The sequence below is a fragment of the Sphaerodactylus townsendi genome, linkage group LG07 (assembly GCF_021028975.2).
Source record: "Sphaerodactylus townsendi isolate TG3544 linkage group LG07, MPM_Stown_v2.3, whole genome shotgun sequence".
Lineage (NCBI taxonomy): Eukaryota > Metazoa > Chordata > Lepidosauria > Squamata > Sphaerodactylidae > Sphaerodactylus > Sphaerodactylus townsendi.
In genome coordinates this window covers 25,674,941-25,691,846 of record NC_059431.1, presented here as the reverse complement: position 1 = coordinate 25,691,846, position 16,906 = coordinate 25,674,941, and the positions used below count along the sequence as shown (strand labels likewise).

Sequence of the window (16,906 nt, the reverse complement as noted above, 5' to 3'; positions counted from 1 at the left end):
ATACAATTGTACATTGGGAATGGCTAAAAGAGATGCACGTCTTCTGAAGGACATGAAAAGTGCAGTAAACTGTGCATGCTCCAGTTTCAAAAATTTATTTAAGGATAAAAAGGATACAATTGGGAGAAAACTATAAGGTCAGTGCGATGACAGAATGGGATAATTTCTGCTCTCCTATGATGTGTATTTAATATTTTCTTAAGTATATATTTGTCTGTTCCTTTATATTTTATACTGTGCTCAATATGTATGTCATTTGTAAGACATTATTTGTTTAAGTGATAATTTGTAAGACATTATTTAATTGATAAATAACATGAATAACATGAATGTCTCTTGAATATGCCCTTGTGTTTGATGTAAGTAGCTCTGAAATACAGAGTGGAAAACTTGGGAAGTATGAAGGACAGTATGGTTGATCAGAGGATGGTGGAACATCAGTGTCCATTGTGTGTGGAAATGGTACTGTAGAAGAACTGGACTGTATCCACATGGTGATTGGAGGGAGGAGCAAATGGACACTAATGTGTGTGTGTGTGTGTTTGTAAAGTTTCAATAAATTGCAGTTGATTTATGGTGACCTCGTCAGGTTTTCAAGGCAAGAGATTTACAGAGGTGGTTTGCTATTGCTTTCTTCTGCATGGCAACCCTGCTATTCCTTAGTTATTTCCATCCAAATACTAACCAGGATTGACTCTGCTTAGCTTTTGGCCCCTTCCGCACACTCAGAATAATGCACTTTCAATCCACTTTCAATGCACTTTGGAGCTGGATTTTACTGTGTGGAATAGCAAAATCCACTTTCAAACCATAGTGAAAGTGGATTGAATGTGCATTATTCTGCATGTGCGGAAGGGACCTAGAGATCTGACCAGATCAGGCTAGCCTGGGCCATCCTGTTCTGTTTCTGGCCCCTCACTGTGATATTTTCTTCTTCTCTTGGGCTCATTCCGCACATGTGGAATAATGCACTTTCAAACTGCTTTCAGTGCTCTTTGAAGCTGTGCGGAATAGCAAAATCCACTTGCAAACAGTTGTGAAAGTGGTTTGAAAACGCATTATTTTGCATGTGCAGAAGGGGCCCTGGAGACTCTGAGAAGAAACTTGCAATCCTGATGCTTAAGAGCAAACCCTGAGACCTGTTTGTCTTGGATAATGTTCAGTGATATTGCTGTTAGGCTTGTGGAGTTATGGTCACAAAAATATACCTGTGTTTGGCTAGGTAAGAAGTTTATGGCATAGAACTCCTTGTTTGCTCTGGCTCTCTGTGGTTTGCTACAGCTTGGATTGGAATGGACTGGGATGTTCAAACAGCCTATAACTGACAGCACCATATGATCCATGTTGTAATTCTTAGCTACTAGGCTGTGAGCTAACCACACTGAACTGGCATATAACATTTCTGGCAAGGTAAAAACAGTTTTTTCCTCTTGAAAAATAAATATTTTGACATTTGTCCCAACATGGATTTTTAAAAAAAATTCTGTATAGGCTATCAATTGGTATCATTTTTAACAGACTCTACAGTTTTAACATTGGCAGTTTGTCACTTGTGTCTCTGTCTGAACCAATATTGTAAAACATTTGAATAAGTGGTTTTAAAATTGGAGTGTGACATTTTTATAAATACTTTTAAATAACCTAAGCAGTACTTGCTTTTTAGAAAGGAAACCATTCTTTGCTCTCTAAGTTGATTCACAGCTCACCTAACAGAAAATATTGTGACTCAATCTTGCAGCTTCTTTTCCTTTTCTTTTTTTAAAATTGACTCATATTCCTGTGTTTGTTCAATGTTAGATAAGCATCAGGATTTGAATCTCATTTCAAGTTCCGATTCCATTACAGACTTAGCAGCCTTGGTAAAATATTTTTCTCATGTTCCCATATGCAAAATATTATGGTAATAATATATATAATTCTGAGGAGCCCAGGATACACCTCTGAACTGCTGTGGCTTTCCCCTCCGTACTCCTTCCTCAGATGGAGTTTGGTCTTTTTCCCTCATTTAAATCCGGGAAGGGAACAAGGGATGAATAAAACAGGTAATGATTTTTTTTTTCTCTAACCAGGGTTCCCAGATTTTTTTAACCCTTAGGATTCTTCTACAGGATGGTAGCTGTAACCACAAAATGGTTGCTGTGGAAGATGCAGTCATCTACAAAATGGCTGCCGCAGGGTGCAGAGCCACCCACACAGAGGAAGCCCATATGCAGGGGACAAGAGGAATGATTTTAATTCCCAACACACTGGGCAAGAAGAAAAATAATTGGTTTTTATACCCTGCTTCCTCTACTTTTTAAGGAGGTTCAAAGTGGCTTACAGTTGCCTTTCTTTCCCTCCCCATAGCAGACACCTTGTGAGGTAAGGGAGGCTGAGAGAGTTCTGAGAGAACTATTATGACTAGCCCATGGTCATCCAGCAGACTTCATGTAGAGGTACAGGAAAACAAAGCTAGTTCACCAGATAAGAATCCACCACTCTTAACTGGCACTCTTAAAACAATGACTGTGGTGACAGCTGTGTCTGAGATAATGTTTTAATTTGCACAGCTGTTTGGCCAATGGCTAATCAGAAGACATGCTGAGCCGGAGCCCACCTGGCCCCATCCACCTTGTAAAAACGCTTGGGGTACCAGGAAAGGTGTCAGAAGACACCATGGTGCCCATGAGATCCACATTGGGGACTACTGTTCTAACCTGTTTAATAGCAGAACAGAAGAAGCTATTTATAATCATACTGGGAGACAGGAACCAGATTTAAACAGGCTTTCTCTTGGGCCATTCCCTTTCCAGATCATCCATCCCCCCCCCCACTCCTCCCCCCGACAATTTCTAGCTCAGTTTCAAATCTGAGGATCTGTGTCCAGATTCTGAGCAGATTGAGGCCTTTAGTATTCCATTTGACCAGACTATTGTGGGGTTGAGCACTTTGACCAGTGTAGGAAGCACTTGTATACTTTTAGTTTGCTCTTGGAAACTGCCTCTCCACTAATTATTAAACATTTTAATTTCAAGAGAATCTATACGTAATCATAATCACACTAAGAATATTTAAACATTATGTAGCTACCTCTTTATAACTTTAACACAGTAAGATTAATGTTTAATTCATGAAATAAAGTAACCAAGTAATATTTGGCGATCTCTATAGTTCGACTATAATTACATTTGATTACAGCAGAGACTGTTTTTGCTTTTTTTATTAGAACAATCAGTTACAGAATTTCATATGTAGGTGATTTGTCTTGATTTTCATCACTTCAAGTATTGCACTACTGGTGATATACAAGTATGGTGGTTATTTCTTTTTTTGTGCATACATTTTTTTGTGCATACATTGGAAGACACTTTAGTTCAGCCAGGACTTGGAGAGAAGGGGAGAAGTTTCTTGTTATGATCTGTTTCACTGACAGCTTTTTTGACTGTATACCTCATTTATAGGTACTGACGATGCAAAAACAGATATCAGTTTTAGCAGCAATGCTTGCTAGTAAATTTCATTAATATGGTTGGGGAAAAGGGTGACCACAATTTCATGCCCAGATGTGGATCAAGTATGAAACCTAAACTTTTGGCCTGAACACTGTCAGAACATTTGACAGTCAACTGTCGAAACATTGTAGACAGTCAAAACATTCTACATCTCTATATAGAATCATGTTTAGGACCAGTCTGTATTTTTTGGAGGTGCACAGCTGACTCAGCACATTCTTGCAAACCACAGGGCACCCATACAAGCGGGGGTTGATCCGTATTAAAGATAGCAAGGCAATAACATGACAGTGCATTCCACTTGAAGAGAATGTGGGAGGGGAAAAAAAACTACTGAAATTTCATTCTCATTTCTCTTCAGTGTTATTGGCGTCTTATTTTATATTTACACATCCAACTGGGCTATTAGAAGCATCCATTTCACCATGTTCTAGAAGGGCTTTCAGATGCCCCACATTCATGGAAGCCCTTCAATAATTATATATGCAGTGGTGGGATCCAAAAATTTTAATAACAGGTTCCGATGGTGGTGGGATTCAAACAGTGGTGCCATCGCACACACGCACCTCCAGTCCCTATTGGGCAGGGAGGTTGCTTTAGAAACCCCTTCTCGGCACTCAGAAAAATAAGAACTGGTTGGATCCCACCTCTAGATATATGTAATAAGGACAATGACCCTTGAGTGTAATAGAAAGTTCTGGAAGGCAGACTTTGGCCGATTCTCCACTTTAAAAAAAACGCTGAGGCAAACCGCTCTCCTTTGAATCGCCGCTTTTGAGCGTGAAGTCTTACTCCCCACTGCAGGAACGCGCCTCCTGCCTTCTTTTTAAAAAAACCTTTTCTGTCCCCGTTTTTGCAGCAGGGCGCAAGGGCAGAGGGAGGGAAGGGAGCATTTGGGGGCAGCCTCCGAAGCTTCTGTCTTGAAACCGGCAGTCACACCCCCGGGCTTCCCCCCTCCCCCGCGCAGAGCGCAGGGTGTTCAAAAAGGTGCTGTTCCATCCAGGAACAGAAATACCACACGCTGAGGGGGAAGGAGAGCAGCAGTTTCGGGATTGCTGTGCTGTCACCACTGGCACAGTGGGGAGTGCAGCGGGACCCCGCGTTACTTGCCGCGAGTAGAGCGCAACAAAAGGTAAGTGGGGAAACGACCTTTGTGATCTATCCATATAAGCTAAGAGCACAGCTTGGAATCTGACCAACAGTCTTTCGTTGTGGAAAGCTTCCAATCATTACTAACCATCTTCTAGAATAATTCTTTATGAGCATTTGAATTTCTGATCATAGTTTGAAAACTGAAGCACTCAAGAAATCAGTGATCATGACTCTTACGTGACTTGAAGAACATTAATTCAGTTACAATGTTTTTTGTGTATTCTTGTATACTTATAATGTCTGATTTCTACCAACAGATTTTCCACATGACGTATGATCTAGCAAGTGCTGTGGTGAGAATCTTCAACTTAATTGGAATGATGCTGCTACTTTGCCACTGGGATGGCTGCCTTCAGTTCTTGGTCCCATTGCTGCAGGATTTCCCACAAGACTGCTGGGTGTCGCTAAATGGTATGGTTGTAAGTATTGTTCATTTTTCATTGTGTTTTTTCAAACGTTCTTCTAAAATGTTTGTTACTGGGTTAGCTCTTAACTGTAAAGGAAAGGGAATATGTTTTGTTGTTCTAAACTGAAGAAGGTTTGTTAGTGGAGTACTTTTGAAGCTTGTCTTGTATCTCACAGTAAAAACAAACAAGAAGAAAACAGAAGGTCATTAACATGCTGACTTTATAATAAAACACAGCTATAGATTTTGAAGATCTGTACTCAGAAGCATACATACAAAGAGACCCCAATTTATTTCAAGAAGTGCAGTCCCTTAGGCATAATTTCATAGCTCAGTAAGCTAGTTTCAAGTATTGAAATAGCAGGGAACAGTGCACTTGGACTTCAGCTGTAAAACTAACAGTGGTATAATACCTTTCTATTAGGAATTTAGGGCTAATCAGAATCACAAATCAATGGATTCTAATGTTTCATTCACATCTATGGCTGGTATCTTCAGAGGCATATCACAGTGAGATGTGTTTCTCTTCAGGAGCCGCAGTGGCATAGCGTTTAAGAGCAGGTGCATTCTAATCTGGAAGAACCGGGTTTGATTCCCTGCTCTGCCGCCTGACCTGTGGAGGCTTATCTGGGGAATTCAGATTAGCCTGTGCACTCCAACACATGCCAACTGGGTGACCTTGGGCTAGTCACAGCTTTTCGGAGCTCTCTCAGCCCCACCCACCTCACAGGGTGTTGGTTGATTTCGGCTGTGAAAGCCTTCAGCAATATACTTGTGTTACGAGGTAATTTAGGCTGAGAGAATGTGACTGACCCACGGCCACTTCTATACCAGAGTGGGGATTTGATCCAGGGTCTCCCAGATCCTTGTTTGACACTCGAACCATACACGGCTCTGACTCCTTCAGAATGTGCTTCCGTGAAATTGCTTCCAACCTGCAAACCTGACGGTGACCTGATGATCTTCAAAGGAGCAAATTCAGTTATCCCTTCCACATCACAGGGATTAGGGGCATAGCACCCCCACCCCCGCAGTAATTTGGATTTTTTTCTTTTAACTTTTTTTAAAAAAAATATGTATATTTATGATATTGAAAGATAACATACATTGATATTGTACAATGCTACACATATATTTTATACATATCTGAGTTTCTATACTTTTCTGGGTCATCCACAGGCCTTTGTGTATCATTTGAGGCTTCCACAAAACTCCCTCAAACTTCCACAAAACTCCCTCAAACTTCCCATTTAATTTCTTACACCAACCCATGACATGTCAAAACCACAATTGGGAAAATTGTGATGTGGAAGGAATAACTGTATCTTTATGAACTGTCTCTTCCCTTCTGTACATTTGTGAGATTCAGGGGCATCCATGCCCCAGCCTTCAGCAGTTCCCTTATCCACCATGCCTTCTTTTGTCCTGTTTGGGTTTGCAGAGCCTGAGTACTGGAGAAGGAAAAAGAGAGGGTTTGTAGCACCTGGTTCCTTCTTCTCTATGTTAGGTCTCTCCTGGAGACCTGAAGAGAGAGCCCAGCCTGGCCCACTTCTAAGCCCCATATGTGGCTAGTACGGAAGGCTGAATATGCACTGTCAATTCTCCTGAAGTCTTACAAGAACTATGAGTCTTCTGAGACCTCCAGTGAATTTTAGGCTATACCTGCAGCCTCTTTGACACTAAATCGTTTGCAACTGTTGGCAGTGATTGAAGTGGGGCTTTAAACACATACTTTGTTGCTGTTGTTGTTGCAGCATTCCTCTCCTTACTGCTGTTGTCATGGCTGGTTTGGCAGCTGTTGATTATGGTTGAATTGTAGCCTTAAAGTTGTGTTGCCAACTTCCAGGTGGTGGCTGTAGATCTCCCACTGTTACAACTGATCTCCAGGTGACAGAGATCAGTCCATCTGGAGAAAATGTCTGCTTTAGGAGGTGAACTCTATGGCATTATACCCCATTGAAGTCTCTCCCCTCCCCAAACTCACCCTCTTTATGCTCTACCCCCAAAATCTTCAGGTGTTTCCCAATCCAGGGCTGGCAACCCTACCTTAAAGAGTCTTACATTGCTGCTGCTGCAGCAGCATTTCTCTTCATTGCCACTATCATGGTAGGTTTTGCTGGCCCCATGGGTTATCACATGAGTTTCGTATGACTGTTGGGTAAATCTGGGAGAGGCTCTGGCACTGGAGATGGGACCGCTCTTGGATAACATTAAAATAAATCACGAAGACTATAATTTCTAAACCAAGTACTTTTCATAACTATTATAGTGTTGTATATGCTGTTGACAGATTCACTCTTTCCTTGTTTAGATTAGTAGTAGAAGGGCCAAATACGGTTCGCAGTGAAAGAGGCAAGCTAGTGTTTCTTCATCTGTTCCATTTGTGAGGCAGACATTTGGAAGAAATTTTGGAGCTAAGCCCAGTGGAATCCTAGGTGTTTCTTCCAAGATACTTAATTGCTGCTGATATCAGTAACTTTCAAAGTTTTTGTCGTCATCATTATTATTAATAATAATATTAATAATATTAAATGCAAAGTGCAGATTGTGCACAGAAGCTGACAAAACTATAGAACATGTCCTCAACTGCTGCAAAAAGATTACCTAGGCTGTTTACAAAAAGAGGCATAACTCAGTGTGCCAAAATGATCCATTGGAATTTATGCAAGAATTACAACATAAGAACAGCTAAAGACTGGTGGGAACATTGTCCAGAGAAAGTAATGGAAAATGAGAAGGTCAAGATCCTGTGGGACTTCGAATCCAAATAGGCAAAGCGTTGGCACATAATACACCGGACATCACAGTGATCAAGGGCAAGAAAATGGCCATCATTGACATAGCAGCACCCAGTGACTGCAGGGTCATTGAAAAGGACATGAGAAGGTCACTAAATACCACGATTTGAAAATCAAGCTTCAGCGTCTATGGCACAAACCAGCTGAGGTTGTCCAAGTGGTAATCAGCACCTGGGCACCATTCCAAAAACACTAGGGCAGCACTTGAAACATCTTCAAATCAACAAAATTAATTCAGAAGGCAGCTCTGCTGGGATCCGTATGAATACTATGCTGATATATTACAACTTCCTAGGCCTTTGGGTGAGGTTCGATTGTAATGAAAAATCAACAACCAGCTAAAGTACTGGCAGCTGTGAAAACAACCATAATAATAAATAGTATGCCCACATCGTACTGATTTGCTTGGACTATGGTAAGGCCATTTTTTAGCTCTTCTGGGGTTTCTTACCCATTTGTAACCATTTATATTTGGTGTTTAGTTTTGTTCTCAGGAGAAAGCATGCGTTCTGCAGAAGCTTGCTCTGTTGTTTACTCTGTTGGACTGTTGTTCTCTGGGCCCATTCTGTGATGCTGTCACTCTCCCAGCAGCTAAGTGACTATAGACATCTTGAAATATCTTCACTATAAGTGGCATGTTTGCTGTCACCTCACCATGCAGCTTTCCTGACAAAATAGTGACATATCTTCAAAAATGTAATTACTCTATTAAAAGTAGGTCACAGAGTTGCTGACTGGTGTGTCTTCACAATCCCTGTGCAGTCTATGTTCTGCTTTGTGGAGTCTTCTCTGCATGTACTGGAAATTCAAAGTACTTATTTCCCACTGAATCGCTGAAAAGGAACAGGAGTCAAACCAAAGGGACAAAAGCACTGTTGAATCAGCTAGTCAGAGTGAAAGAAGCAGATTTTGTATTGTGTGCAGTGAAGAGTCCAACAAGAGACAGTAAAAGCAAACACAGCACAATCTTCTTTGGAACTTGTGCCTACTAGGAATCTATTGCTTCCACTCCACACACAAATGGAATTAGGTCTCTCCAAAACCACTGGGACTTAATTTTCAGAAAAGGTTCCTTAGCAAGAAAAGTTTGCTATTTGAGAGGAAATCACTGCACGCATGCATTCAGTAACATTGTTCAGTTCACAGTTAGTTCTTTTTCTCTCCTTCTGTGGCCACCTCCAAAATATGAATTATTTTCTAAGCTCACTGTTTGGTATTCTATGCGAAAGGATTTAGAAATGTGGCTGGCTCTCTGAATTATGGACATAATGTACAAGTGTTATATTTGCCCCATTATATCCATAAATTGATAGCAGTTTTGATGATGATAATGATGATGTTTTTCATGGAGGATATTACTTGTATTCAGAGTTTATCTAAAGCTGTAACAAGAAGCTTGCAGCACAATACAAAAACTTTGTGACCTGTAACTAGGAAGCGTAGGGCCGATATTTGTTGAAAATGGTATGCTATTAGCGTTGTGCCCCTGGACTGTTCAATAACAAGGCTCTGTGTTCAGATGATTTTTTTATTCTGAAACAGCACCAGGAATAAGCTTTTAGACTTCTATTGCCAGAATTAAGCATCCTCTGCTATACCCCACGTCATGTCCCCACATCACAGAACACCACCTCTGACCACCAGTCCCACTGGTGGGGAATGGCACCCAGTGGTGGGATTCAGCAGGTTTGCACTTCAGCAGAACCGGTTGTTAAAATGGTGCTTGTAAACAAGCAGTTGTTAAATTATTTGAATCCCATCACCGGAACCAGTTGTTAAATCATTTGAATCCCACCACTGATGCCACCCCACCAGTCTCAATGTCCAGGGACCATGCAACCTCCCCTGGGGTCAAAGTAACTTACATTCCACAATACTGCAAAAACTAAAATAGCAGGTATCTAATGGCTAATAAGGCATTGATTGGTAAGTGAAAGTACAAGGAGTAGGAAAGTACAACCAGAGTAATTAAGAGAGAGGGGGAAGAGGAGAGACAGAAGGTCCCACGTTCCAGCCAGGAGACACAGCAGGTTCAAACCAGAAAAGGGCTGATCATGACTATTAGTTGTTATGGTAGAATGCAAAGAAACATAAACAAATTCTTTAGCTTTCACAACATTATAATGAATAGGAATGACAGAAAAAATCCCATGGGAGGATTTCACAGTCAAATCTTGGTCCTCCCTACCTTCGACTGCATTGTTTATCTATATTTATTTAATCTTTCCTCCAATATTTATTTACTTTTTCCTCCAAGGGAAGGGGGGAAGGGGAGTCCCTTCAGTATGTATTCACAATCACCCTGAGGGGTGGGTTAGGGTGAGAGCCAAAATAGATACGAGAGCATCCCCGAGTCCACCATAGGGATGTCTCATCAATTTGACGAATGAAATTCTCTGTGTTGATTGGGGCAAGATTCCAATAGGAATCATAGCATGGGTGGAGGAGTTGCTCCTGTACCACCACCACCACCACCACCACCCCACACACACACAGTGTTTTCAAGAGCCCAAACCTCAACCATTTGGGCTCTTGAAATGGACATACAGGTGGAGGGATCTATTGGACTTTGTTTCCAATTATGACCCAAAGCTCCTTCTCTCCATTCTATCCTTGTAACACCCTGTGAAATGGTTGCCTGAGATAGGTTGCCCAAGGTAACCCGGCAAGCTTCCATGGCATGAGCAGGGATTCAAACATTGGTCTCCCAGATTCTAATAACAACACTCTAACCTCTACACCACTGTGGCTCCCAGCTGATCTCAGCCATCCTGAGCTAGAAAGGGCTTACCCATTTTAAACCACAAGGTTGTTTTATTGTTATTATTTATATTTGATATTGCTGTACACCGCCCGGACCCCTTCGAGGGAGGGCAGTCTAAAAATGGAATGAATGAATGAATGAATGAATGAATGAATGAATGAATGAATGAATGAATGAATGAATAAGAAGAAGCATAAATCCATGTTCCTCTCAGAAAGACTGACCAGCACCACAAAAGTTATTAATCATGTAGAAGATCTCTATCATATGGGGGGAAATGGCTCACTCACTGATTGACCACTTGTTTGTGGTTGCCCACTGTCTCATAATATCCACACCATGCCTTATCCAAATTTTAGGTGCAGATTTTGAAACCTTTCTTTGCAATTTGATTGATTAGGAGGGTTTTTTTTCTTGGGGAAAAATACATTTTACTATTTCACAGCAGGTATGTTGCCTTTGAAATTATGCATGACTAAATTTTCTGGCACCTAGCCACATACTCCTGACTCTACCACATTTCAAACTTTATACTGACTTGGGGCAGTTTGGGGAATGGAGAAACACAACCAACCTTGTTGCTTTGGTATAGGAATTCGGTATACTATTCCACATCAGGTGCATTGCCTTGGCAATTATGCATATCTGATTTTTTCCCCATTCAGCCATACATTCCAGTCTCTACCACATACTATCCATTATATTGTATTATAGCAATTTGGGAGATGGAGTAACACTGATCAGTATTGATCCTTCAGAATGGTGTACTTGGGCCAGTTCATTCTCAAAATGGGCATATTAGTATAATAAAAAGAAATGGGTTTAATATCTCTCTAAAAATTCACTGTCTTCCTCTGTTTGTGTGGTGAGGGATAAAATGTTTGGTAGTGTGTCGCATAGCAATTCTTTCAGAGGCAGCAATTTTTCTTTCAAGGTCAACTACGTACATACATTAGAATCAGATATACATCTACCAGAAGTCTGGGCAATTAGTTGAAATGATCTGAAATGTCCTTCACAATCACTGGTTCCTCTTTAGATGACTTCAGCAAGAAATATTGAATGTGGCTTGCAGGTGGAATTGTGTAAGCTAAAAAGCATTCTGACATATGGTGAGAGAGTATTTCTAGTTCAGAGATTTTAAAACTAGATATGAAGTGAATGTATGAGAAATATATCTGGTCAAAGATCATGAAGAAATATATCACTGAGGTCAACACTGAATAGAAAATTAATGGGATAAAAAACCATCTGCTGTACCTTTGGACTGGTATAAATTTATTACACAGAGGTCAAAAGAATATAAGAACATAAGAGAAGCTCTGCTGGATTAGACCAGTGGTCCATCTAGTCCAGCAAAGAAACCAACCAGTTCTTCTGGAGGGCCAACAACAGAGCATAGAGGCTGAGGTCTTCCCCTGAGGTTTCCTCCTGGTGCTGGTATTCAGAGGTTTACTGCCTCTGAACATAGAGGTTCCTTTTAGTTTCTTTGGCTAGTAGCCAATGATAGATCTATCTTTGATGAATCTATCTAGTCCTCTTTTAATGTTATCTGTGCCTGTAACCATCATGAAATCCTGTGGTGATTAATTCTACATTTAAATCACCCATTTTAGTCATTTTGGTCAGAACAAGATAATGCTGTCACTAGTTGAACTTTTGTATAAGAAACTAATTGGGATGGTTCTAAAAGAAAGAGGGAGGGTAAAGAAGTTATTCGGGGACATAATTGTAGTAGAGGGTAGAACAGCTTAAAACCAGGCTAAGGTACAGTAGGCACTCACATAAAAATAACAATTAAAACATAGGGCAGGAAGGAATAGAGTTGCCTACTTCCAGGTGGTCACTGGAACTCCTGAGATTACAACTTTGCATGATCCTTGTGAGGATAAAAAAAGGAGAGGGACAATGCAAATTACTTGCAGACTAGACAAATCATTGACATGTGTAAATGCTGGGGTGAAATGCACAATTGCACCCTACTGTAAGGCCCGTTGCTAATAGATTTTTTTCCTTCTTCCTGGAAAAAGGAAAGTAGTTCCCAGACTCCTGACAGGAGACCTACTAGGGTGGCAAAACAGCTGCAACTGACAAAAATTGACAATTCAAGAAGGATATTGACAAGCTGGAACAGGTCCAAAAAAGGGCAACCAAAATGGTAAAAGGCCTGGAATCCATGCCCTACTAGGAGAGACTTAGGGAGCTGGGTATGTTTAGTTTGATGAAGAGAAGGTTAAGAGGTGACCTGGGAGCCATGTTTAGATAGTTGAAGGGATGTCATGTTGGTTAGGGAGCAAGCTTGTTTTCTGCTGCTCCAGAGACAAGGACCAGGAATAATGGGTTCAAGGTGAAGGAAAAGAGATTCCACCTAAACATCAGGAAAAACTTCCTTACAGTAATGGCTGTTCGACAGTGGAATGCGTTACCACAGAGTGTGGTGTAGTCTTCCTCTTTGGAAGTTGGAAGTTTTTAAAGAGAGGCTGGATGGCCATCTGACAGGAGTTCTTTGATTGTGTGTTCCTGCATTGCAGGAGATTGGACTTGATGGCCCTTGGGGTCTCTCCCAACTATATGACTCTATGACAGGACTATCAGGGACATGACACCTCCCAGTCCATGCCGGGCATTCCTCACTGAAGACTGAGAGTCATGGTTAGGAATTTGGCTGTTCAGACAACTTTTAGCATGTATGCAATTATTAATCGACCATTGATTTATCTCTCTTTCCATTATCTGTAGCTTAGATCCAAGTCATTTATCCATACAAATTTCCAACCTTTCTATCCAAATAAAAAACAAAAGGAATATATATTGACACAAATACCACAAATACAATAAGATGTCATTAAAATAAAGATATCCATAGCCATACAAAGATTAACATTGTAGTCCTATGCATACAAACCTGGGAGTAGGCTTCCCTGAACACAGTGGGGCTTACATCTAAGTAGACATGCACTTTAACTCCTAAGTAGACATGCCCTGTAAGCCCAAATAGACAGTCTTCTTGTTTGGAAATTAAGGAAAATTAGTTGCATTTTTAGCTGAGCATTTTTAAGGTAACTTTTTGTTAGTTATTATCTACTTCAACAGATGCTGGTGGAATGAGCTCCAAGCTAGGGAAATTGGGTGGTGGTAGAGTTGCCATCCCTCAGAGACCAGGTCTGCTCGAGGTCCTGCCCCTCCCAAACGCCACCCTCCCAAGACTTCAGCCACAAATCTCCATAAATTTCCAAACCCAGAGTTGGAAACCATAGTTGGTGGGTAGAAGGACTGAATACATGAATAATTAATACATGGATTAATGAGATGTGTAGCTGTAAGGATTATACACAGGAAGTCAAGGGCAGAGAACAGTTTTTCTCTCAGCTGCTACCCTGTTTCCCCAAAAATAAGACAGTGTCTTATATTAATTTTTGCTCCCAAAGATGCATTATGTCTTATTTTCAGGGGATGTCTTATTTTTCCGCTCCACAGCTGCATGCTCTGGTCGACGGGTATGCTTCCAAACAAAAACTTTGTTACATCTTACTTTTGGGGGATGCTTTATATTTAGCACTTCAGCAAAACCTCTACTACGTCTTATTTTCTGGGGATGTATTATTTTGCAGAAAACAGGCATCATGTAAGAAGCCATCACTCCAATGTATGCCTTGCTTGATAGTCTCACTTATGAATACATTCCTATATTACTGTTTCAAAGTGCATATGCCAACCGAAACACAGGTGTTTGAAAATGTGTGGCTACTCTGAAAGGCTTGGTGGAATGAACAGGGATTGAAGTGTTCACCTATGGAGAACCAGAATGGTAGTGTGGTTAAAAGCGGTGGACTTTAATCTGGAGAACCGGGTTTGATTCCCCACCCCACCACATGAGTGGTGGACTCTTATCTGGTGAACTGGATTTGTTTCCCCGCTGCTATAGTCACAGTTCTTCAGAACACTGTTAGTCCCACCTACTTTTAAAAATTATTATTATTATTATTATTATTATTATTATTGTTATTATTATTGTTGTTGTTGTTGTTGTTGTTATTATTATTATTATTATTATTATTATTATTATTATTGTTATTATTATTGTTGTTGTTGTTGTTGTTGTTATTATTATTATTATTATTATTATTATTATTATTATTATTATTATTATTATTATTATTATTATTATTTAATCTTGATAGACCGCCCAACCCCAGAAGGGCTCTGGGCGGTGTATAATGAAACATAAAACAGATACAATACAAATATCATAAATACAATATACCAATCAAACATTAAAATACATTATAGCAGCAAATTCATATAAAACTACAGATACAAATACAGGCACAGATGGCCTGTACTTCACAAGATGTCTGTTGTAGGGAGAGGAAGAAAAGGAATTTGTAAGTCACTTTGAGACTCCTTAAAGGAGAAAAAAGTGAGGTGTAAATCTAAACTCTTCCTCCTCCTCTTCTTCAATTTGTGGGGCTTTTAAAATAAGGCACCGTCTCAAATTCAGACCTGGCTACCACTTTCTAAAAGATCCTTAATATAAAGTGTTGATAGAATCACATGTGCAACCATCCTGCATGCAGTGGATGGTGGCACGAGGTTCCCTGAGGCATAACTTGCACTATGTACCTTTGCGAGCTCTTTCACCTTGATGCAAGTTCACAGTTTTGTTCTCGTTGCTCATTAGCAGCAGCCTTAAACTAGGACATTGTCCATATGCTGCAATTGGTTTATTTCCCACTGATTCTCTGAAAGTGGCATCATGTCTTTTCTGACGTGCTGTCATATTTTTACTTCATAGCTGCAGTTGATCAAAAGAGGTCTTCTTTTTTATGCTGCTTATTCTGCATTAATTATGAATATTGCTTTGGATTATGAGATACGAGTTTCTTTTTTGTAATTTGCTTGTCAAGAACTTCTGTGTTTATGAGTAGCCTCATTGAGCAAAGAGTTCCCAGGCTGGGGAGAATCTTTGAGCCAGTTAACCCGACAACTTGATTAAAACCCTGGAAGTATGCTGGACCCAGGTCAAACTCCATTAAAAAAAAATCCTGGAATTGTTTCTAGAATTTGATAGCCAGCAGAATCAACAGAGAATGTGCATTTTCTGTGCATCTTTCACAAAAGAACAGTTGCTACTCTTAAACTTTCACGTGGTCTTGAAGAGCATCCCTTGAAGAAATGTTTCTTTTCCCCACTTTACTGTTTCAAGCTTAGAACAGCTCCTGTTTGCTTTTTTCCTATTGCCTGTAAATAACTGAACTGAGTTACAAAATTTGCATCCTTACATTTTTAGAACTGTCAGTGTAGTTTCCTTGAAGAAGCTTTAGCAGGTGGGTTCTATATTTGCTCTGCAGAATAATTTTGTAGATCACCTTGTAATCAGAACATGCAGATTGATGTTCAGGCATGGGTAGATATTTTATTTTGCTGCTCGTGGTGGTAGCTGAAATGATTGCAAAGCATTTCTGCATAGTCTAGTAGTATTGCTGTTACTCCGCTCACAGAACAGTTGTCCTGTGAATAATTGTTGTTGAGTGTGGGGAAAGGTAGAATTTGAAATGCACAAATGGTTAAAACATATTGGAGAAGCACTTACCCAGACTGAGAATGTAACCATGTAATAAACTGGTTGGCAGATTCTGCCATGTGGACCAATGAGCCAGTTCTCTACAGTGCAATGGCATGACACTCCTTCATGATTCTTTCCTGTCCCTCTTCTCAGCTTCGTGGGTTTGGCCACATAAGCAACATGTAGCTGCTATCGTAACTCTTGTGTGTAAAAGCATGTTTGTCCCATTGAAATCACAGTGCCTTCTTCCAAATATTGAGCACCAGAGAGGTTCATGGAGGTCTTAAATTTACAGAACAGAAGTATATTTCTTAATCAGCCCCCATCCTGAAACACAGGTATCTGAAGAAGCCTGACTCAATAGTTGCATAGTTATCGTGTTGTGTTATAGGGCTTATATTAATGCACTGTGCCATGCAGTGCTATTATAAAAAGAAAAGTTCATGCCATTTGCAATGCACTTAGAACAAAGTCTGAACATCTGATTCCACAGCGGCTGAAAGCCTTTCAGATGTAGCCTTGCTCTGTACTTTCATTCATGAGTCATGCAAAAATGTTTCTCATCAGCTATAAATGATCAGAGGGTAGTTGTTCCTGATGTGACTTTCCTAGCTCACACTGCTGCGCTACCATTACAGCCCCTAACATTAATGCGGTAGTTAAGCTTCATCCTGAACACATATGTGTTTGACCAGGCTCACTGTTTCAGGAAAGTATTTGGACACATCC

At 40.4% G+C, this 16,906-nt stretch overlaps 1 protein-coding gene across 2 annotated transcripts in view; it reads left to right on the top strand.

The window, feature by feature from the left end:
- The window catches only part of HCN1 (hyperpolarization activated cyclic nucleotide gated potassium channel 1), a 216,653-nt gene that overhangs the window by 122,583 nt on the left and 77,164 nt on the right, over positions 1-16,906 (top strand). For both annotated transcript variants that reach the window (XM_048503377.1, XM_048503378.1), the window contains exon 3: positions 4,901-5,062. In XM_048503377.1, the coding sequence (XP_048359334.1) occupies positions 4,901-5,062 (162 nt within the window). The remainder of the gene's footprint in view (positions 1-4,900; positions 5,063-16,906) is intronic.